General features: G+C 46.0%; 2 protein-coding genes and 2 long non-coding RNA genes across 6 annotated transcripts in view; 2 read left to right on the top strand and 2 right to left on the bottom strand.

Moving 5' to 3' along the window:
• Positions 1–1,781: 1,781 nt before the first annotated feature.
• On the bottom strand, positions 1,782–15,597 carry LOC148641123 (coatomer subunit delta). The gene is made up of 10 exons (XM_088619566.1): positions 15,432–15,597; positions 11,624–11,887; positions 9,832–10,011; positions 8,941–9,143; positions 8,007–8,171; positions 7,459–7,624; positions 7,049–7,196; positions 5,309–5,417; positions 4,672–4,876; positions 1,782–4,139 (listed from the first exon to the last, which is right to left on the bottom strand). The coding sequence occupies exons 1-10, from the start codon at positions 15,432–15,434 to the stop codon at positions 4,050–4,052; spliced, it is 1,533 nt and encodes a 510-aa protein (XP_088475692.1). The 5' UTR covers positions 15,435–15,597; the 3' UTR covers positions 1,782–4,049.
• Positions 14,325–17,981, top strand: LOC148641122 (uncharacterized). The gene is made up of 2 exons (XR_015930242.1): positions 14,325–14,723; positions 16,396–17,981. It is a non-coding gene; the product is annotated as an uncharacterized LOC148641122 (long non-coding RNA).
• Positions 17,982–19,541, bottom strand: LOC148641121 (uncharacterized). Its single transcript, XR_015930243.1, has 2 exons — positions 19,411–19,541; positions 17,982–18,618 (listed from the first exon to the last, which is right to left on the bottom strand). It is a non-coding gene; the product is annotated as an uncharacterized LOC148641121 (long non-coding RNA).
• The window catches only part of hmbsa (hydroxymethylbilane synthase a), a 15,625-nt gene continuing 13,484 nt past the window's right edge, over positions 19,470–21,610 (top strand). For 2 of the 3 annotated variants that reach the window (XM_088619569.1, XM_088619568.1), the window contains exons 1-2: positions 21,016–21,175; positions 21,491–21,544. In XM_088619569.1, coding sequence (XP_088475695.1) covers positions 21,146–21,175; positions 21,491–21,544 — 84 coding nt within the window. In that variant the 5' untranslated portion in view covers positions 21,016–21,145. Of the gene's footprint in view, positions 19,675–21,015; positions 21,176–21,490; positions 21,545–21,610 lie in introns of those variants that run through there. The other variant, XM_088619570.1, reaches the window with a different exon arrangement.

Raw genomic sequence — 21,610 nt, 5'->3', positions numbered from 1 at the left:
TTCCTGAGCGTCACTTGCTCTGTGGACAGGATCAGAAGAAGGAACTCTTTGTTATACTCACACACAGGCCACTGACTGTGTTTTAGCAGGATGTACCTCTGCCTCGTTTGCCAACACAAGCAGCGCTGAGGTCCGGCCCAAGAATCCCCTTCCTGCCTGCCTCATACCCAAATACAGCGAACTCTGACCTGACCCCTGACCCCTGACCCTGTTTCTCTTCCCCTCTTATTGACAATGTTGGCAAAGTGAGGGGGGGGAGACAGATGTCCAAGCAGACAAACACATCTCTGTCTTGCTCTGCCTTTCCTAACTCACACTTCTGCAAGGAATGCGATCCCAGTTTCCCACTGTTCTGCCAAGACAGTCTCTCCTATTTCGGACCTCGGAATGAACCTATTATTTGCTCAGTTACTGGTGGACATTTGTCTTCATTTGGCACATGCTTTCGGGGTTACTTAAAAAAAAAGTGTTACTAAAAAACCTTCCCAGCAGGGGAACCATTGAGAGAATTACTGGCTGGTTTAGGGGTATGTGTTAATTTCTTCTTTCAGATAACCTTCGAGGTCAGTGTTTAAGGAAACCACATGCTCTGGTCATCTCCTGTAGCAGCAGTTCCCAAACCTTAGCATAGGGAGCCACTCGTTGGCTTTTATACTGAGTTTGTTGGGGCACTTAGTCAAAACCCAATTAAGGTGGGTTAATTGCTTTCAGCTCTTAAAGCCTTCAAAGGGTTGTGTAGATGGGATCAACTCTGTACCCATATTCAATTCCCAGAACTCAAAAGAGAGCAGGGTTGTTGGCTGAAATGGAACTCTGCAGGAAGAAAAAGGCAGAAATAAAGACAGGAGTGGAAATTAAGTACAAGTGCAACGAACACTGGGGACAGAGGGTTATGGGGGTCTGGACCAGGGCTACCCAGCCACCTTGTCATTTCTTGATAACCAACCTAATTTCTTTCACGAAACAGCTCGATGAGAATCTCTGATTAAAATAGCGGTGATTAAACATACCGGAGTGTGGAAAAGCTTGCTTGCAAATGTTTATTCTTATTTAAAACCTCTCACCAGTCGTGGTGGCTGAGGACGTTCTCAAACACATTTTCAGGCGGTTTCACTTTCCAGCAATGGAAATGTTTTGTTTTGTTTTTTAAAGATGCACGCCCGCCCAGTCTAAAGTTAGAAAATGTCCTTACGCTTCACAATCCTGAAGTTTCTTAAGCGTGAAGAGTTCAGAACATTGTGATGTAAAAAAAAAGACCCTTTCCTCCAGCCTTCAAAGCTTTCATTTTTTCAGTTCCTCTGACAGAAGTGCGTCTTGAAGTAGACAACTGCCATACAGGAGTGCAAGTAAACGCAGTGTGGGAAAGTGGCTTTGAGCTCTTCCAGGTCCCTTTCCTCTAACCTGAGACGCATCATGCAGCAGTGAAGGCAGGGGCAGAGGTAGGCCTGCTGTTCTAATAAAAACCCAGAACTGAATTTCAATTCTCTTCTCCCGGTTTTCCGCCTTCCGTATCATTATTCCTCCGTCTCCACGCAACAGTGCGACGATCCCAGGAGCCCTCTCTAGGAAGGATGGGGAATTAACACACCTTCCAGCCTCAGCCAAGTTGAAAGTGGGATTAAGAGCATGAGATACACGATCAAACAGGCAGTACAAAATGGCCATAATAAACATTTTGCATGAACCTTCTTCCCCAGTCTCAGGATCATATACATTGATCATTTTATCCTCCAAATAAAGCCTCCCGAGCAGACTACCGGAACAAACTGCACACGGTTAAGTCACATTTTATAATACACTTTAATTGATTAAAGATTTTTTTGCCTTTTTATTTATTTTTTACACTGGAATGTTATTTGCAATTCCCTCTTCTAGTTTTTTTTATTTTTTACAGGGTTACAAAACGGTTTCAGCTTTAACCTTCCACCTCCCCTAACCTCACTCAGAAACCCCCCCCAGCCCTCCCTCCCCTCCCCGAAAATTCAAAGAATACAAACAAAAACAAAACAAATATTCCTTTCTTTTGTCTTCCAACTAGATTGACAATCAGGGCTAAAAGAAGTCAGTACGTAACAAGTAACGTCACTGGAGTCAGGACCATAGAGTAGCAACATTTGTTTGACATGACGTGGGCTGTGGGGAGGAAATGGGATAGTGTTGGGGGGGGGTACCGGTTCCCCTCAACCTCAGGGGAGCCTCCAGTTTTTGTACACGATATCCTACACTAATATATACAGATCCTAAATCACAACCGAGACGTCTCAGAAATCCAACCACACGGCAGGCATCCGTACTTCATCCTACATTTCCCAAAGCCTGATGAATTTTGAGCGTCCCTTGTTTTTCTACCCAATAAACCTCAACATCAGAAGGTTCTGTTAGGTCTGGAAGATAAAGGCAGCTCAGATGTAGGTCCATCCTGATCCCTGAACCACTTTGCGCAGGAGTCACTCCACGGACCACAAGACTGAAGAACCTGCATGACGTTTTCCTGGTTTCCCGCCAGAACAGCAAAAACGACACCATCTGACCACTCGCCGGAACTGTTTAGGCCAAAGGTGCTTAAAAGGAAGTCCTTATCACTTGATCCCGACAATAGACTACTGCTGGATATTGAATCATGTTGAGAGGTTTCAACATCCAGGAGCTTGGTAATATTCTGCACCAGCCTGATCTTCTGGAATTTCTTTAGAAGGCCAAACAACAGAGAAACCCAGGCTTCCAGTGCTATTTCACAAAAGCCACATTTTAAGTGGAATTGGAACAGTGGCAAAAGGACAAACGAGCCCAAGGAAGATTGGCCACATCAAAAAAACAGGAGCAGGAGCTTACCAAGCACCACCTAACAGTCTGATCAATCGCAATCTGGCTGATATACAGTACTACCCGCTTAGATGCTACTGCCCCACAGGGACAATGTAGTTTATCTGTTTTTATCTTGCAATCTTGTATCAGAAGCAAAGCAAAGCTGCGGAAAATCACTGCCTATGCACGAATTAATTGGATTTTAAAATGTACTGAAAATCTTAATTTTCAAACGATATGTACTGGAGGCCACATTCAGCCAAAATGCCATATATATAGAACACGCCCTTTTGTCTGAATTTGAAGCTGTTACTTAATATTTCCAATCACAGTGCAGCTGGGATCTTACATGGACTGAAGGGAGTGCAGCAATAATAAGGTCAAGGTTTCGATTTTTACCCCCCCCGCAGCTCTGCTGATATTTTAATAACATGTCAAGGTGCCCAGCTGTACTCGCATTCTCCCCTGATAAGATTTAGCCGAACGTCCAGCTCCTTTGGGCTGTTCCCACACTGGGATACATAACAAGCCGGGTTCACACGACTCCCAGTCAATCCGAAGAGGCTGCGCAAGAGGTGCAGGTTAAAGCTGGACGTGAGGCAATCATCTAGCAACTCGTTTAGTGTTTTTTCTTTTTTTTTGCCCAGAAAGCAACATAGCTGCTCAAGCCACACTCCGTACTCTTCCTCTGACTGCAGTCGCAGGAAATCGGCTCATCTGACCCCCCCCACACACACACCCTCGTTACAAAGGCTGTCCACGAGCCTGGGATCTTTCCACGCCTGTCTTTGGACGTCCGGGGAAACGTCATGCTCCTCAGGTTATCAGGACGTTCTTTTTATTTAGGTATTCAATTTTTGGATCACACCTGAAGCACAACCCCTAGCCCCCCCCCCCCCAGCCCCCTTTAAACACCACTCGTCCCTCCTCTCCCCCACAGCCCTCCTGTTACCTTGCTTTGTGTATTACGATTCTCCTTTGCTGATGCAGCACAACTGCGTCCTGTTCGGTTTTATTTATATATATAGCATTTCTGTTTCTTTTTTTTACATATAAAGGTATAAATACACCAAATACTGCACGCCATGGCGGTAAGGGCTTAGCAGGATTGCGTCCCGTTGATGTGTTGTATTCAATCTGGTACACAGCGGACAGGCTACTATCGGTTTCTCCTTTTCTTTTCTTCTTCTCTCGTCTTCTCGCGGTTGACGGCGGCCATCAGAGATCGCGAGGCGCCCGCGCGCTTACAGTATCTCGTACTTGTCGACGACGAACGACGTTTCCAAGGAGAACCTCACGGGGCTGTCGCTGTCCACCAGGGTGACTTTGGAAATCTGGGGGGGAGGAAGGAAACCAAGCGCAAAGAATAAGGAAAGAGCAGGAATCCGGAAAGTCAAACTCCGCACGGAACATTCGCCCCGCCTCTTCCTCCAATAAGCAAAGCTCCCCCTGCTGGACCTTATTTAAAGGGGGAACTACTACGCTAATTTTATATTTCAGGGTTAGAAAGAATCGGTATTGATGAGTGTACCTCATAGCACATGTATATATTCACACCGGGGATCCCACAGTCACTCCACGACAATTCTCCACGACTTTTCCAATAAAATAGTTTTTCTTTACTACAAAACCTTATTGCCTACACCAAACTGATTCTACACTCCCCTTCAATCTTAAGTTCTCTAAAGTTTAACTGCAGTCTTTACCCTTTTTTCAGACCACTTTTTTTCCTCGAGGTAGGCTCGAGAAATCTTGGCCGCACACAACAGCCAATCAGAACACTGCGACCATGTGACCACAAACAGACCAATCGTGGCAACTCTCGCCAGCGCACGCGGGGGGGGGGGGGGGGGCGCGGAGGCTCACCTGTATGTCGCAGTAGTTGCGCTTGGAGACGAAGGAGACGTGCACGGGGAAGAAGTCGTTGGGCTGGCCCGCGATGCTGAACTCCAGGCTGCCCGTCTTGTTCTTGGCGTCGATGACGGGCAGGCACCACTCGAGCACGTTCCTGCGGCTGTCGTGCCGGTACTCGCCGTCCAGGTCGCCGATCACGGGGGCGCCCACTCCCGAGCTGCAGCGGGGGGGAGGCAGGGGCCACACTCACGCGTCGGCTCATGATTGAAAAGCCACTACGTCAAAATGCGCGGGCTGTTCCTAACGTCTTAGCTTAGGGACATCCTGGAAAACTACATCTGAGTAAGAATGAGTAAATGACGCAAACCCAGCGCTGTGACTCAAGAGCTTCTTACACACTGTGTGGCTGGTGCAGAGATGCACAGCAGCTTCTGCTCTCTACAGCCTCCAAAAAGTGTCAGGCATGCATTTACTGATGGCTGCACGAGGGAAGGCAGAAGATGCGAGTGGAACGGTAAAGAAGAAAGCTGCACGTTAGATCTGGCTCAGGTCTCATCTGATGGGAAAACAGGGTGGACGTGTTGAGTCTGTGGGCACCTCACGCTCATGCTGAACGCGTGTGCGTCACGTGGGGGCCGGGCATACTCACGGGACTGGGATAGAGATGACGACATCGTTGAGCTCCAGCCCCTCCTCCTGCAGCTCATACTCAATGTTCACATCGCAGCCGCTCCCACTCTCCGAAGGCCAGCAGTTAACTGCAGGGGGACAGAGGAGGGGCAGGTGACGTCTGCTAGTCAAATCACACAGCCATCGTACCACAAAAGAGCACATCAAGAACTGAGATGACCCCCCACAAAATTGACCTTGGATAACAATAGGTTACACCAACACAGATGAAAACAGTTTGCAATGTAAAGTTAAGTACATTAAGGAAAAATAAACAGCCGGAGAGACCAAAAGAGCTGAAGATCGGAGAACTGAAGCCATGTTGTCATGCACGGGTCTCAGCCTAGCTCGCCTCTACCTTCTGTGTTGCTATACTGTTGTACTTTCCCCTCATCTGCGCTACATTCCCTTAGTACAGCACTTTGAGTAAGTAAGTGCCTTTGAGACTTCTAATGGTTGCTGAACTGGAGAAACGCTACTCCAATCTCAATCGGCTTCACTTAGCTCGCAGGAGAGAGACGGGGGGGGGACGACGACGACAGGGAATGCTGTAAATATTATTTCCACTTCACGGTCAGTGGCTTAACCCCTGGTGCCGCTGAGCGGCGAGCTCAGTGACGATTACAGCGATTAGCGCTTCCTCTTGCCAACGGCGGACTCTAAGCCACCAGGCCCCGTGCCCCAAGGGGAACCGCGCTGAGCCAAATTATCAGAGCCGGTTAGAACTGGACAAAGAGGCTGACGATCTGAAAGACAATTCAAGTCTTTCATCACGGAGGCACGCAGCAGAATTCTACCACAAGGTGCAATGAATGCAAAAACACCACCCCTTCAATGGCTGCATCGATGAGGGTTTGCTTGTTTTTTTCGTTTTCTGCTCATCCACCTTTTTGCCAGCCTGTAGCAAGTTGAAACCACTGCAACCCCTCGCTGCTCACCCAGCGTCAGTGCACGCCTGGCTGCCTGGATTATCTCAGGAACTAGGCACTGGACTCAATCAAGCATGACCACTGGGCTCTGCTGAAATGTCCCCTTTACTATGATTTCAGGTCTTCCACAAACTCTGAAGGATACGGTGCCCGAAGTTCCCTTTGTTTTCAGAATATTTCTTCCCAGCCGATGCACATTTTAGCTTGGATCACGACCAGCAGCTTGTCAGAATCTTTCGAGACTTTTCAGGCGAAACACAGCCAAAAAGAGCCCGTTACAATTGGAATCACTGCCCATTTTAAACCCCGTCAACTGGCATATCGACTGCGTGTAGTGATTGCATTTCGGTAGCCGACCGGAAATTCGGGATTTGTCAAGCAACTGCTCTATTGAAATACACTCAAGCGCGGCACAGTGAGACATTAACAGGTGTGGCGCAGAATTTAGGAAAGAAAAAAGGAAAAACAAAATCCAATATTGCTTAATTTCATTAGTTTTGTGTTGCGTTCACGCGTTGTTTGGAACAGTAATAACAATGTGCTCAAGCCAGTAATTTGTGTGGGTGTGGGGCACACATTTTCTATTTACAGAAGTGTCCTGTAGGAAGAAAAAGGTCAACAAGCGCTGCACTGGCTGGCACTAAATGCTGCTTTCATTCCCAGATCCTGGGAGGTTAGGATTCGCGTGGGACCCAGCTGATAACAATAGCACAGCAGCCCAGTATCCCGAGAGATTCACAAGCTCCTTTCAGGAGTATCTGGAAAGCCCCCAGCGCCAGGGCACTACTCACTGGTGAGAGGTATGAAGGACTCGTCTGTGGTCTGTAGCCTCCACTTCAGCACACCAACGTCGTTGTTGAGGGGAAAGGACTTCTCTGGGTTTTTCAGGCCAATCAGAGACTCCGCTGTGAACAGCTTCTTGTCCACGTTGGGGTGGGTCTGTGCAAAGCAGTCATAGAAATCAGGGAGGGATGCAGGAAAAAAAGAACGAGCACTGCTTCACACAGCAAAGGGGATCTGCCCCTCTTATTAGGGAAAAAAATCTGGTCGAACTAAACTGATGTCCAGATCAATCTGAATAAGAACATAAACATGAGCTTCTTCACACCTGCTCTGATGCAACTACCATGCATGCAAATACGAGCTGCAAGACGCTTGGGGGGGAAAATGAAATGGCCCTAACCGCTCGGCGGACTCTCACCTGCAGCTGCAGGCCCTTCTTGTCGTCGTTGTGGACGTGCAGGCGAATGCGCCCGCTCTTGTCCTCCGAGACACGCAGGGTGATCATCCCCAGTACCTCCATGTTCTGCAGCCCCCCGTCCCGCCCGCAGGTCAAGGAGATCTTTTCCTCCACCCGCAAGTGCACGCTGCAGGGAGAGGGGTCAGAGACAGGTGCAGTCAGGGGTGGGGGAGGGTGATCTCATTTCTGCCGTCCATTCTTAGAAAGTCTCTATCTTGGACTGCTGTGGCTTGTTTTTTTGCAAGCATCCAGATCACCTGGAGAACTGGCTTTGAGCCCGTTTGGATCCGTGCACGGGAAAAACCAACCGCCCCTATGACAGCACATGCACGTTTAGAAGCTTTAACATTTCTTTGGACAGGCAGGACTGAGCACAATTCCTTGAGAAAGAAACACCATAAAAACTGATGTATCAGAACGTGCAAGTGCTTCCACTCTTGATGTTTTCACTGGTGCACCCTCTACCGACCCAAGAAAAGGTGGCTTCCGCCACATGAGCTGCCCGTTACCTCTCCATGTTGACAGGAGGGGGCAGCACTTTGGACACCTCTGAGGGTCTCTTCCCCGAACTGGGTAGGATGATGTTCTCGCCCTCCGATTTCAGCTTGTCCACAAAGTTATCCACCTCCTTCCCCCTCGCCCCCAGCTTCAGGGCCTTACTGGGGCCGCTCGACCTGCCACAGCAAAACATCCAACGAAAACGTTATTGTAAGACGTTAGAGCACAATTCTAACCACAGGTGAAACTGATCCCATTTTTACCACTGAACACTGGCAAGCAAGGTACAGGCAACAGGTGTGCCCCAGAGCTTTGCAGGTAGAAAGAAAACTCAGCTGTGGAGAAAAACCCTGGTACTCCTCCCAAAGAAGAAGGGAAATGTGGGGTTCTCGGTCTCTCAAGGCTATCCGTTCCGTTTGAAGAGTGTTAGAGCAATCCTGCGTCACGACCGTCCGTTCCGTTTGATGGGTCACGGGAGCAATGCTGCGTCATGACTATCAGTTCTTGTCTGAATGATCTCTAGAGCAGAGCTGCGTCATGACTATCAGTTCTTGTCTGAATGATCTCTAGAGCAGAGCTGCGTCATGACTATCAGTTCTTGTCTGAATGATCTCTAGAGCAGAGCTGCGTCATGACTATCAGTTCTTGTCTGAGTGATCTCTAGAGCAGATCTGCGTCATGACTATCAGTTCTTGTCTGAATGATCTCTAGAGCAGAGCTGCATCATGACTATCAGTTCTTGTCTGAGTGATCTCTAGAGCAGATCTGCGTCATGACTATCAGTTCTTGTCTGAATGATCTCTAGAGCAGAGCTGCGTCATGACTATCAGTTCTTGTCTGAATGATCTCTAGAGCAGAGCTGCGTCATGACTATCAGTTCTTGTCTGAATGATCACTCAAGCAATGCGTCTACATTTCAGCCAGGCAGGCTGTGATCGCGGGTACCTGCTGGGTGCTGGTGTCGCCTTGGGCTTCTCGGGTTCGATGAGCGTGTCGGTGATGGTGATGGGACTGCTGCCCGACATGCCTGAGCTGCCAAAGCCACCGAAGCCGGGGGCTTTCTTCCCCGAGCGCTCGGCGTCGCGGCGGGCCTGCTGCAGCTCCTTGGCCTTCCGGCGCATCTCGGCCTTGGCCTCGCGCTCCTGGGTCTGAGGGAAGGGAGTGGGAGACCGTGAGATCCGGAGTCTGGACCAAACCTTTGCAGGCTCACATCTTCCCAACGCGAGAACATTTGTATTTATTCTTATGCTTGAGCCACTTAAAACAACTTCACTGCAGTACTATACACATGAAACTCCTACGCAATCCCTGTACTTTAGAATTATACCACAGAAAGAGCAATGTGGAGTAGTGGTCAGTGTTCTGGACTTGCAAATGACAGGATGCAGTTTCAGAAACTGGGTTGTCATTTTGTACCCTACAGCAAGGGGTTTCGCTCAGGTGGTTTTATTAAAATGCCCAGCTGCGTAAGTGCATAAATATGCAACTTGTTTTGGAATGCCAACATCACCTATATTAACAAATATGAAACACATGTGCAGTGGGGCATCCTGCTTTGCAAAAAGAACAATTAAAAAACAGCAGATCAATGCATCTGAATTCGACTGCTTGCTTGTTTTACTGATTGGTGATTACTGATTACTGTGTGCTTTAGTTTGTAGAACAGTCTACACCCCAGAGGTTGGTGTAGATCTTCCTGAAATCATTTCATCTGCGTAGCTTAAAAAGCCACAATAGTTCCAAAACAAAGCTCACGATTTCATTAGGTAAGGGACACCTGAGTAACTGATTGATCTTGTGATGGGTTCACAAAAGCAGAAGACCGTGGCTCCTCACCTCTCTCACAGCGCGGAACACCTTCTCCTCGTGTGAATCCATCTCCGTGAAGGTGCGGATCTGCGCCAGGTTGACGTTCTCGCGGTAGCCCAGCGCCACGATCTCATCGAAGGCGAAGATCAGGTCGAAGCAGTGCTCCGAGATCTCGCTCTCCTCCAGCACGCGACAGTACTCGGGAATCTGCAGGGAGGAGCGAGCCGTGAACAGTGCATTTGCGTCCCGGCTTTCACGTCACCTCTGCACAAGCATCGGGATATCTCTGCAATCACGATGTACAAGCTCAGATCAAGGTTACTGGTCTGAAGCCGGTTACTGGTCCTTACTGAATCACAATTGTTTACCTCATTTCGATGTAAGACTTGAAAGCAATTAAGCCATCCTTAGAATGAGCAATTCAGGTTAAGACTACATCTTAGGTAAATATCTAAAGCTATTACAATGCAGGCCTAAGGAAGAAAACCCTAAAGTTATCTCTCCTGGATGACTTAAAATGTCCTTTAACTTGTACTCGCAAATTCATTTTTATTACCTTAAAACAATTTTCAATTGTTTGAAGACTCAGTTCTCTGGTGGAAAAAATCCCACACACCCGCTGAGGACAAAAAGACACAAAGAGATGCTCCCCGGACACACCCTCCCGCAGAGACACTCGTTAACCGAGGTGCTGCACGCTCCACGTTACCCAAAAGGACAGTTAGCGCTGTCTGGAGGATTGACACTTGTCTCACTGACGCCACTGCAAGCCTAAGAGGGATCCAGCTAGTCACAGGAGTAGCTGATTCCTAGAAAGATGCAAGAGCTCTGGCTAATCCCAGCCCTACCCAGTGCACCAGAGCCGGGGGAATCCCGGGTGTAGTAGGTGACACGGTTACTAGCCCAGGCTTCAGTGATGTCTGGGAATCCCAGCTATAGCAAATTACACAGTTAGTAACCCACACTTCAGTTAGCGATGTCTGTAAATCCCAGCCACAGCAGGGTGACACTTTTAGTAACCCTGGCTTCAACTAGTGATGTCTGAATAATGGAGCTCAGCCAGCTTTCAGAGACATTTGGGAATCCATATGTTGTGTTTATATTATGAATTAGGTGGGTTTGTGTTAGGACATAAGAAACGTTACGAACAAGAGGAGACTATTAAGCCCATTTAGCTGGTTTAATAGTTAGCTCATCTAATGATCACTTGTCTCCTGAAAGAAGCCAGGGCATTGGCACGGATCTTTCATGGATGTGCATTTTGTTCCAGGCTCCCCACAACCCTTTGGGTAAGAAGTGCCTCCTGTTCTCAGTTTTAAATGGACTTCAGCATATTTTCCTCTTAGTGTCCTCTGATTTGTGGTTCTTCATTCGGAAGTCTGCTGGTTTGACTTGATCAATGCAATGAATTTTGGTTCTGCTCCTGTAGCCTATCAGAACAGGACACCCTCTTAAGCCCCAGAATGTAACTGGTCATTAATTAACCAAAGAAGGGGTAATTTACATTTGTTTAAGCTGAAAGGATGGTTAGCACTATCCAGAGGACTGGAACTTGTCTCAATGATGCCACTTCGCCATTTAAGGGTAAGGAAAGGCAGGTTACTGGCTACAACTACTGCTACCCAGCAAAAAACATTCTGACCCACGTAGAAATGGACTTCCCCTGGCTGGGTTTGTCCCACTCTAGGTGGTGGCCCAAACGACTAAAACAAACCTGTAGGAAAGTTAAGAGCGGGCAGTCTTATCGTGACCAGGGATGACTTCCTGCGTCAGGCCTGACGCCTGGTGAGGCAGGAAGGGGGGGGGGGGGGGGTCTTACCACACGGGAGAAGAGGCGCAGGGTCTCCAGGTCCTCCAGGATGTTGCTGTTCTTGGTGGTGATGAGCACCATGTAGAGCTTCTCCAGGGGCTGGTACACGTAGCGCACGCTCTCCGTCTCCACGAAGGTGTGCTGCTTGCCCGTGTTCATGAGCTTGGGGAAGGCCGCCAGCAGGCCCTCGATGCGCGTGCGGGTCATTTCCACAAACTGGCGCGACACGATGGCCTTGCCCGCCTTGGTGCACACTGCCGCTGCCAACAGCACCTCGGGGAAGAGAAGGGAAAACGGGGGTGTCAGCTGTCAAGCCGTGCTGAAGCCACGCTAGCGCCCTCTCTGGCCCACGGGTGGAACAAGAGATTTGTAGCGCGGTGAAGAAAACCGACACGCGTGGGGACCTCCCGCAAGTTCAGTCTCACAAGCCCGACGGGTTTTGTTCACTCTGGGGACGGGAGAAAGTTTTTTTTGCACTCTTGTGCAATTAAACTTTAGGATAGATTTTCCTCCCCCTAAACTTACAAGCCATATTAAAAATACTGACAAGACAGGTAATTAAATCGTGTACTCATGAAACGTTTTCCCCATTTAGATGGCTAAGACGAGAAGGGTGACTCCTACAAAGATGGAAAGCTGCTCTTCCGTTATCAAACACAAAAACACCGCGTTAACCTGGAATGGCAGGGAGAGGATTTCGGATTCTTTTCTTTCTTCCCCTCATTTTGGTTTACTCTGTGTGCTTCTCTCCGCCTTGCCAAGCAGGAGTCTTCCAAGGGACCGATGAGCACTCAGGAATACACGCACAGACGCTTGGCAAAAGGTTCTGAAGGTTCTCGGCCCGTTTTCTGCGTCCTCAATTTTTCTCCCGTTCCGAAGGTCCAGAATAAACCGTAGCGCGGGCCGTTCATTTCAGAAAACGAGTATTTTTGCTACCATACTGCTGTGAAGTAATAAAATCCAAATTCGCCATGGAAACGGACAAAGACTTTATTTTAATTTTAAATACTGTTTTTTTTTACTTTGTATCCTGAAAAATGTTAAGAAATGCAGGGCGACGGTGCTGTTTACAGAGGCAGGCAGCAGACCTTTCAAAGAACATATCTTGGAAAGACAGAACCAGCTCCGCACCGCGGAGGATTCTAATCACAGCTTTCATACAACAAGGCCGGGGCCTGTGTTGAACAAAGCAAATAAAAAAATAAATAGCTTTCATTTCATGTACATCTCTTTCGTGGTTTAATAATTCGAAAACCAATTTCGGAGGACTGAAATAATCTAATTTAAGAAGGCAGCAAAGGGACCTTACATTTAAAAGGAATACACCAAGACACCTGAAATGATCCGATTTAAATCATGCCCAAAGTGCACAAAGGATGAACACTGCCAAACGTTCCCAGGTGCTACCAATATACTTGTCTGCTGTAACCAGGAAGGAAGATGGGACACTTTCTCATGCTTCTAAGCACTGGGGGTCAGACTGAAGCCAACGGCAGCACAGTGGTCACAATGGTCTTCTGACACGTGGCAAACTGACAGCCACCTTCAAGCACTGGTTTCATGCCGATCGTCCTCAGGCTTAACTTGCACAGAAAGAACCTATAGGCATTTGTTGTTGTTTTTAACCCAAAATCCATAAGGTAAACAGCATTTCTGCACGGCAACGTCACTTTCCGGTTACGTGTTCACCATGGTGTTCAAGGAGCAAAATGCAGAATTAGATAAGTAGAATAAACCTGCATCGGAGAAAATGAACAGAGTACTTTCCCCTTTTTGTACTGGAAGCTGAGCAAACACATGGGGAAGGATGGTGAAATTTTACACCAATCCAACAACTGAATCAGATGAGCTGTTTCTCAAACAGCATCCTGATTAGCACGTAATACTTTAAAGTGATGATGCATTTTTTGTGGAAAAGGCCCGCTCCTTCCTACTTCCTGCCCTTTAAAAAGTACACACACACACACAAATAGCAACCTCAAGACTCCAAAACATATTGTTATTATTATTAGAAAGTAGTCCTATGACATTTGACCTGAGACCTGATTTTAACCATCACACATAGAAAGAATCAGGGAGAAAGTTTGCTACACAGATCATAATATTTTGAAAAGACCTTAAATATAGTCAGATTGTAGCGCTGCTAGATCTATAAATGACCAACAAATAGTTGGGCTTTTCTGGTAAACGTAAACATCTGTGAGGTCTAGTCTACCATGACTACACCTATAACCTAGACATGTAAACTGTTTTATATTGGGGAACAGACAGAGTCACTGAAAAACACCTAAAGGACCTGCGAGGTAGACTGTGATGGATGCAGTTCATACACGCAGCAGTGTAGATTTCACCGCCTTGTGACCTGGTCAGTAAAACAGGTGTTCCGGTTTTATAAACCGTTTCAATCTGTACTGTGATTTCCAAAATATGACATGGAACAGAAAAGCAGTACATCAGCCTGCGGACTTTGCTAGTTTTTGTTTCACCCGCTCTCTTAAATTCCTGGTGCTAATTGATGCCTTGAATTGATCAGCGTCCTTGGTTTCAGACATACCATTGCATTTCATGTTTTTTTTTACCACTTCAACATGCAGAACTTTAAGTAGTTTTTCCTGGGCTCCCTTAATTTTGGCTAAAGGGCTTGTGGGTGATTGTCAAACTCCATAGAGTGTCTCCTGCCTCTCCCCTCCAGTGACTTAATTGTAAACAAATTCAGCTAACACCTGAATCAGGGGAGTTGTGAATCTCGAAAATTAGTACGCGGCCGACACTAATTAGTTTTGTGAACCCAAAGCATTTTATAGAACGCCTCAAAGCCAACTGAAAACACTTAGCCTGCGATTAAATACTCGGCTATAAAAATCAGAAGGCGACACTATCACCATCAATACCAGCTTAAGAAGCACTCCGATAAGCGATCTTGCGCGTAATCACCTGGTCTTAGACCAACAGCTATCTGTGCGATTCCTTTTCTGGAATACAACGAGATCGTGTGCTGGTGTCCAAGTCCCCAACTGGGCAGTAGTATTTATTTCAAGACCCGAGCTGATGAAGTTGTTCATTCAAGTACGTATTGCCTTCGGACGTCGGTGCTACTCCAACGCTGTAGGTACGAGGCCCGTTGCTTGTTTTTATAATGCTGTATTAAGATTTTTAAAGTAACTTGTTTGACAGGTTTCGTTATTTTGTAACGACGGTTCTTTAGTGTAATGTCAGTATGTCAGTAAATAAAAATGCTGCAAGCTTGCATTTTCCTAAAGCAATCGGCTAGCTTGATCATGGCGAGGTCTACGAAAAGGCACAGTATAATTGATTGTTAGTGTTTACCATATTGCATGGCTGTACGAGACACCCAAGCTGAAATTCTTACCGATCTCCACTAAACGTGCCAGCCACGTCACTCGAGCCGTGTTTTACGCTATAGGACAGAGAGTTATTCCATTCACCTAGTTAAGGTCTCTTTTTATACCATGACTTGGATGGGAGGAAAAATGGGTATTTTACCCGAGCCAGCAGCTACTGTATTCACTGCCAAGTGCATTATTTCCAGCGGGGCCTACGACAGCAGCGGTTTGATCGCTATAAACCTCTGTCCGCTGAGGATACGGTCTGCGTGAAGTCCGACAACTCTTTATAAAAATAAAACGACCTCTTAACAGCTGGCGAATCGGACCGTTAACGGTCCTTGTCTCAATCAAGACTTTATATTTCCTTTCCGACTCTCGTCCACTGACCAAGCCGGAACAAGGACTGGTCTCGATCATCTTTCGGTTAAAACGCACTGTTCGGTAACCGATTAGAAGACTGTAAGGCTTACCATTTTCGCTCCTTGTGCTTGCAAAAGATATTACGTTCCTAATGATAGGGGATCCTCCCAATTTCCAGACGCTTTCTCTGCAAATTATTCAAGAGTCGATCCGCTGCTTTCCACTGGCGTCTCCCAGCCTACGGCTCCAATATGGCAGCACAGAGCCACGTCTCCAACCGGAAGCAGCTTGTCACGGGGTCAAAGTGCACGGCGTTAGGTAGCATTCGAACATGTGGAAGATTCAACATCAGCATCAGTAGCGTAGCTTAATTGCTAATTAAACATATCTTTCCCGTTAGCGTTTGTAAGCCCTGCGGGGTGGGTTCAAGCCTTTTTTTCCAGAAATCCCTAGCTTTAAGAAACCGCCAACACCCACAACTTAAACACCAGCCTAACCTAGTAATACTACTTGCTACGAAATTTTAAAGCACATCTCCGCAAAGTCCGCATATGCGATGATTATGGACGGATTTTTAAACACGGCTTAGAATCAAAGCATTTAATGCAACCCCTCTATGTTACTAAAGCTGGTTCCCTGCATGCTTTGGAAAAAGTTTACATGATCCGAGGAGCTGGAAGGACCGATTTGTAAATGGCACTGTATTCCCGATCAAGGAATAACTGGATCCATGGTTAGGAACCCCTTGTGCTGGCAAGGAGGGACGTCGAATATTTTCTTCTTTTGGACAACTTGTGTATCGGGTATAATTATATGAATTACTCTTCTTATGCTGCGCGAGTGACCTTGCTTTCACCACTCTGAATGACTTTTTAAAATCCTGCCGATAGAGGGCAGTGCCGATGTTTGTAATCGGGCACACGGTGAATCAAAATGTGCCAGAATCACGTTTGATTTAAGATCTTATGATTCATCCCTGATTAAAATTCCCATTTAAGCCACATCCGTCTTGTGAAACCTCCCGAACAGCAGTAAGAGCACGTCTGTATTGATTTCAGTCTTTCTTTTTGCCAGCCATTGCGAGGGTCTTCACCGGTGACCTCTCTTCTGATGTCAAAAACCATCTTGCCAAGACCACAAAATGCCAGACAAGCGGAAACTTCCAAGCACCTTCCTTTGGAGAGCCACCGATGCATCTGTTCTTAACTGTTGGTTTAAAGGCATGATAGTTACGTAGGTGAAGTCGAGGGGGGAAAAGTAAGCACCGTCAAGTCGAAAACCGAGCTAATATCCTTAAAGGCCTGCCGTAAACCTATAAAGGTGCGATCAGATCTGATTGACGAATGTTAAAATTTAAAGACTGAACTTGAGGTGCGGGCTTTAAATTTGTCAATGTAAACAACAAGCCCCTTTTATTCATGCCGTAGAACAAAGACTAAATTGTTGACATTTTTATTTCTGTTGCACATGCGTCGAGTCGTATAGTTTGCGTCTCTAAATCTAACCTTTCCAACGGTGAAAGACTTAATAACAACCGAGATAGTGAGTATAATTATGAGCTCACACTGCGTTGCTAACTGCAAGGTTCTTGAGGAATAAACCGAGTATCTGGTTGCACCAAGCTGTGACCATGACGCTGCTCTGCGTTTCTGTTGCAGCTTCGCCGGATGGGCGCCGTATACAGTTCGGATAGCCTGAAGAGCACCATGCAGACCAGTGCCATTACAAACTGTTGAGGCCCCTTCGCTTCGGAACTGGTACAACTTCTCTGTGGGCATTTTCCCCAAACTACTAGGTGGCCAGACATGGTCCAGAACGAACGGTTTCTACTTATCTGTTTTGTGATCCAGACAGTGAGCACATCCTTTGGTGAGCTACATAGGTCTATCAGTGCTTGTGACTGACAAAATGGCTGCATTGTAGACAGGCCATATCGCTGTAGCTCCCAAACTCTGTCTCCAGCTTGCTTTGATCAGTGGTCAGTCTTCATACCTTGCCTGGTTTTTTTTTTTTATTTCCTCCTTTGGAGCAGACGGGTTAGTTTTAATATATGGGTAGACGTGAATCCCACATCGTCTAATACCAGGAAAATGTGTATGAATTTAAAACGGAAGTAGCTCAACCAGTTTCTAAGAAAAACATAAATAAATTGGGTTCTCCTTTTCAAGGCTGAAGTCCTTATTAGAAGACAACTTTGTAACTATAGCAACTGGCTGTTCTGAGTTCCTAGTATAGATTCTCCAGCCAAATAAATTCTCATTATACATAAAAAAATAAAAGACAATTCCCAAACCAAGCAAACACCTTTTATTACAGAAACGCAAAACACTTACTAACGATCTGTACGAAAAAGGGTGGGGTGGGGCACTTTAAGTGTTTTATAATTAAACACGAGTTACACCACTTGAGAGCCAGATTGCAGATGGAAATGCTGGTCAGTATTGAACTGCAATGAATACCTCACCAGTACAAGACCCGCCCAGCAACTGAGCTGACACTGGGGACTGGTCAGCAGAACACTGAGGGATTGGAGCTGCATAACTGAAGAAAGATGAACAGCATGTCGAATTTCTACAAATCATTCTCCTTAGGCCTGTGTACAAATAATGTTAAATCGCCACTTTAGTTTTAAAAATAAAATAAAGACAATTGATAGGCAAGTGTGTCTAAATATTTAATAAAACACATTTATTAGTCATATCCAGTTCATTTGAATGATAATGTACATTTATGTACAGACACTGGCAGTTAATATCTTGAACAATTTCAGATGACTTGTCATCTATGACTAATACCGAACACAGTTGATTTTCTTCCCCTAGTCTCAAAGCAGAATCCTATGTGCTGTACTTTAAGATGCCTTTCCAGGTTTAAATGATAGTACACTTTTTATATAGCGCCTTTAAAATTGGCTTCTCAAAGTGCTTTACAGTGGGGGGGGAGCACAATGAGAGGAGACAGCAGCATTATAACGTCAAATAAAACAATTGATATTTTAGCTTTACCTGCGCGGAAAATAACTCAAATAGTAATATCAAAACAAAATTGAAACCGAACAATTTTGCAAAATTCCAGATAAACGGAAACCAGACCCGCGGCCATCTTGCCGGCCGCAGCGCACCTGACGCGCAGAGGGGCGGGGCGTGTCTGCTCACCGTCATTCTGGAGGCGGGCTCGCTGACCTGATTGACAGCTGATTTAAAATGCCTTGAATTGGGACGTTACATTGTGCAATACAATAACACTCCAAATCGTGTTAATCCAGGCATATCCCAATGCGTTTGTCCTCTTTTGGGTCTGTAGCAGAAATAAAAAAAAGGGTGTTTGACAAATTCAAAAACTTAAAAGTTGAATGATGCAGTGGAATTGCAACATTGTTATCCTAATGCTTCGTCATTTAAGTGAAATATTGTACTAAACATGATGGTAGGGAACGATACTCTCAGTCTCGTGGTAGACAAATGTCAGATTTTCTCTAACCTTTTTAAAGACGGAAAACAGCACCTAGCACAGACATCGCAGACTGTACGGCACGGTTTGCAGGAGTACCTGCTATTCGCAGAAGAGTATATTTAAAATAAAGTGACTGAAGACTGAACCATGAAGAACGACCATCTTAGCTGCGTATAATCTTAATGCCCCACGGGCGCGTGAAGTAACCGCTTTTCCAAAATATACAGTAGTGTTTCCTAAAAACCCACAAAAGCCGGTGATAATAAATTCTTCACTCTAGAGGAACAACACAAAAATTTAAAGGAATATAATAATTAATAATTGCTTACACTTATATAGCGCTTTTCAGGTAATGGGGATCCCCTCCACCACCACCAATGTGTAATATTTAATGTGTTACTTTTAGAAGTAACTCAAGCGAAATAGCTAACCTATTATAATGACAAAATCCGTCTCTATAATTGAATTATGAAAAAGCTATAAAAACGACAGTATATTATTGGTGGTGGTGAAGGGGAGTCCCCATTACCTGTTAAGCGCTTTGAGTGGAGTGTCCAGAAAAGCGCTATATAACTGTAAGCAATTATTATTATTATTATTATAATATTGGAATTATTCCTAATATTTTGTCCTCACTTTCAATGGGCGCAACACGCATGCGTGACCTTCCCCCCCGGAAATGACATTCTTTGGAGGACACGGGAAGGAGGACGGAATATTTTTCATTTAGAGCTTCGCTCTTGTCCTCTCTGACAGCTTGGCGCGTTGTAGCCGGGATTGCTGCAGTTTCCTGTTCAGCGCGTACAGAGCAGGACAACCTTCACGGCACAGCCGATCTCCTCTCTCTCCCACGCTGACGGTGTCGAAGGGACAGGGATGTCACGGGAGCCCGGCGCCCAGGTGGGTTTACGGTAGACACGCGGAAACCTGAAGTTCCTGGAGCTGAATTCGGAGAGCTGCGATTGGCTGTTGTAAATGTCAATCTGTGTGTCTGAGCGCTGCCATTGGTTAAAACCGAGGAGACCTGTTTGTTGGTAGGCGGCTGAAATGAACAAGAACTTTCAAAGTGGGGGGAATAAAAGAGGAAAAGTTATTCTTAAGAAGACAGAGGACCTGTTCAGAAACACTGTAAAAGTTCAATTAGAGATGACTCAGTTGAATGATTGTTATGAGTGTAAAGTATGGAGTATGCACCATTTGGTTAATGGTGCTGATAACTGGGCTTTATATCTGTAGGTGAAAGAAATAAACCGAAAACGTCTAATAAATCATGCGATCACATTAATTTCATCACATTACATTACATTACATCACATTTACTGATGTAAAACTGTGAATAAGGTGCGCTGAAATTAAATGTGTATACCTCGTAACCATATGTGCCGAAAGTAAATCTTAAAGTCTTTTACGTAAATGGCACGTCCTAATACGGATTGAGAGGATTACTTGGAAGTCATGAGAACACACACGTGGTTCCAAGGAAGCATACGTGACATTTTTAAACCCATTCTTGACAGCAGTCAGACCAGCTCCTGGCATAGAGAGAGAGAACACGTAGGACACAACGGTTAGAACGGAGCACATCTCCTATACCTAAAGACTAGAATCCAGAAGGTTTTTTAGGGCTCGTTAAATCGTCGACAGCTGAAGATCTTTGAAAAATGTTCAATTGGTCCAATTAACTTAAGGGGAAGATTAACAAAGCCATAGAGAGCAGGAATGTAAAAAAAAACGTCATATTGAATGAAGCAGAACTCTGTTTCGCTTTCATTAACCAATTCACCTCCATATTGTGCAATGTTATGTCTCTCTGGGATCTCATATCTCTACTGCATTTTCTTCGGGTTAATCTTAAACACTTGTCAGAACAGTCAAGATCACCACTGAGCGGATATGCAAAGTATTTTAGGTGCCATGCAAATGTAGTGCATCCGAGCAGCATTTCACAGCTGTGGTGCTGAACACTTGTACCGCAGTGCTGGAGAGACCTTGATCTGGTAGAGAGAACGTGAGGGCAGTTTGGAAAACACAAGGGTAGTGTGTAATGGGCTTGTATTTTTTAAGTTATTCACCTCTCTATGAATCCCCCCCCCCCCCCCCCCCCCCCCCCCAAGTCCTTTTGCTACAATGTACTGATCTGTAGAAGGTCCAGGTGCTCCTCCCTACCCTCTCCAACGGCTGCCATGAATCGACAGTACTGTCTTATCAGCAGAAGCCAGGGGTGGGCGGTGAAGAACCCACAGGCACACAGGGCTAGACACTGTTCTCTCCAGTCAGCTCCCCTCTTTTCAGCACTGCTCTCTGCTAGAGACGGGGGAAATTGTCGTTCCTTCATTCCTGTTAATAAAACGGCGATTTGCTCTCGGGAACAATGGAGAACGGGGTTCCTAAATCCACAAGGGTAAGTAAAATAAGCTGCGATGAGAGGGTCTCTCGATGTTAAGGAATGTGAGGCAGAATACTTACTGCAAGAGCTGCTTATTCATTGCTTCAGCAAACGGGCTCCATCTCTTTAGTGGGTTGGAAATATTAGCAGGCTTCTTAAATGTGGATTGAGGTTGAAAATGCTTCTGTTTTACCAGTGCGTTTGAATTATCAGTGCCCCCCCACATGTTTTAATTCATCGCGAGGGAAGGGTTGTGTTCTGTCAGTGGCACTGCGTTCGCCATCTGAGTTCAGCACCTCAGAGGGATCTTGTCTTTCCCTTCCTTTGCAGGATGGGAACGGAAAAGCCAGCCAAGTCATACGGATGGGAACCAGGAAGAGCCAGGTACAGTATAGATCTTTAGATGTTATCGTCTTTTTTTGTTTCTTTGAAAAACGTATCATTTTCTCT

Source organism: Lepisosteus platostomus, chromosome 25, assembly GCF_059453375.1.
Source record: "Lepisosteus platostomus isolate fLepPlt1 chromosome 25, fLepPlt1.hap1, whole genome shotgun sequence".
Taxonomy (NCBI): Eukaryota; Metazoa; Chordata; class Actinopteri; order Semionotiformes; family Lepisosteidae; genus Lepisosteus; species Lepisosteus platostomus.
Note: the sequence above shows the minus strand (reverse complement) of the source record. Positions and strands in the feature narration are given on the sequence as shown.

Coding starts and splice junctions, on each gene's coding strand:
- LOC148641123 (XM_088619566.1), bottom strand. Junction 10,012..11,623: donor TGCGCCTCTTCTCCCGTGTG/GTAAGACCCCCC, acceptor TCCTCCCTGCAG/ATTCCCGAGTACTGTCGCGT. Junction 8,172..8,940: donor GCGACACCAGCACCCAGCAG/GTACCCGCGATC, acceptor TTGCTGTGGCAG/GTCGAGCGGCCCCAGTAAGG.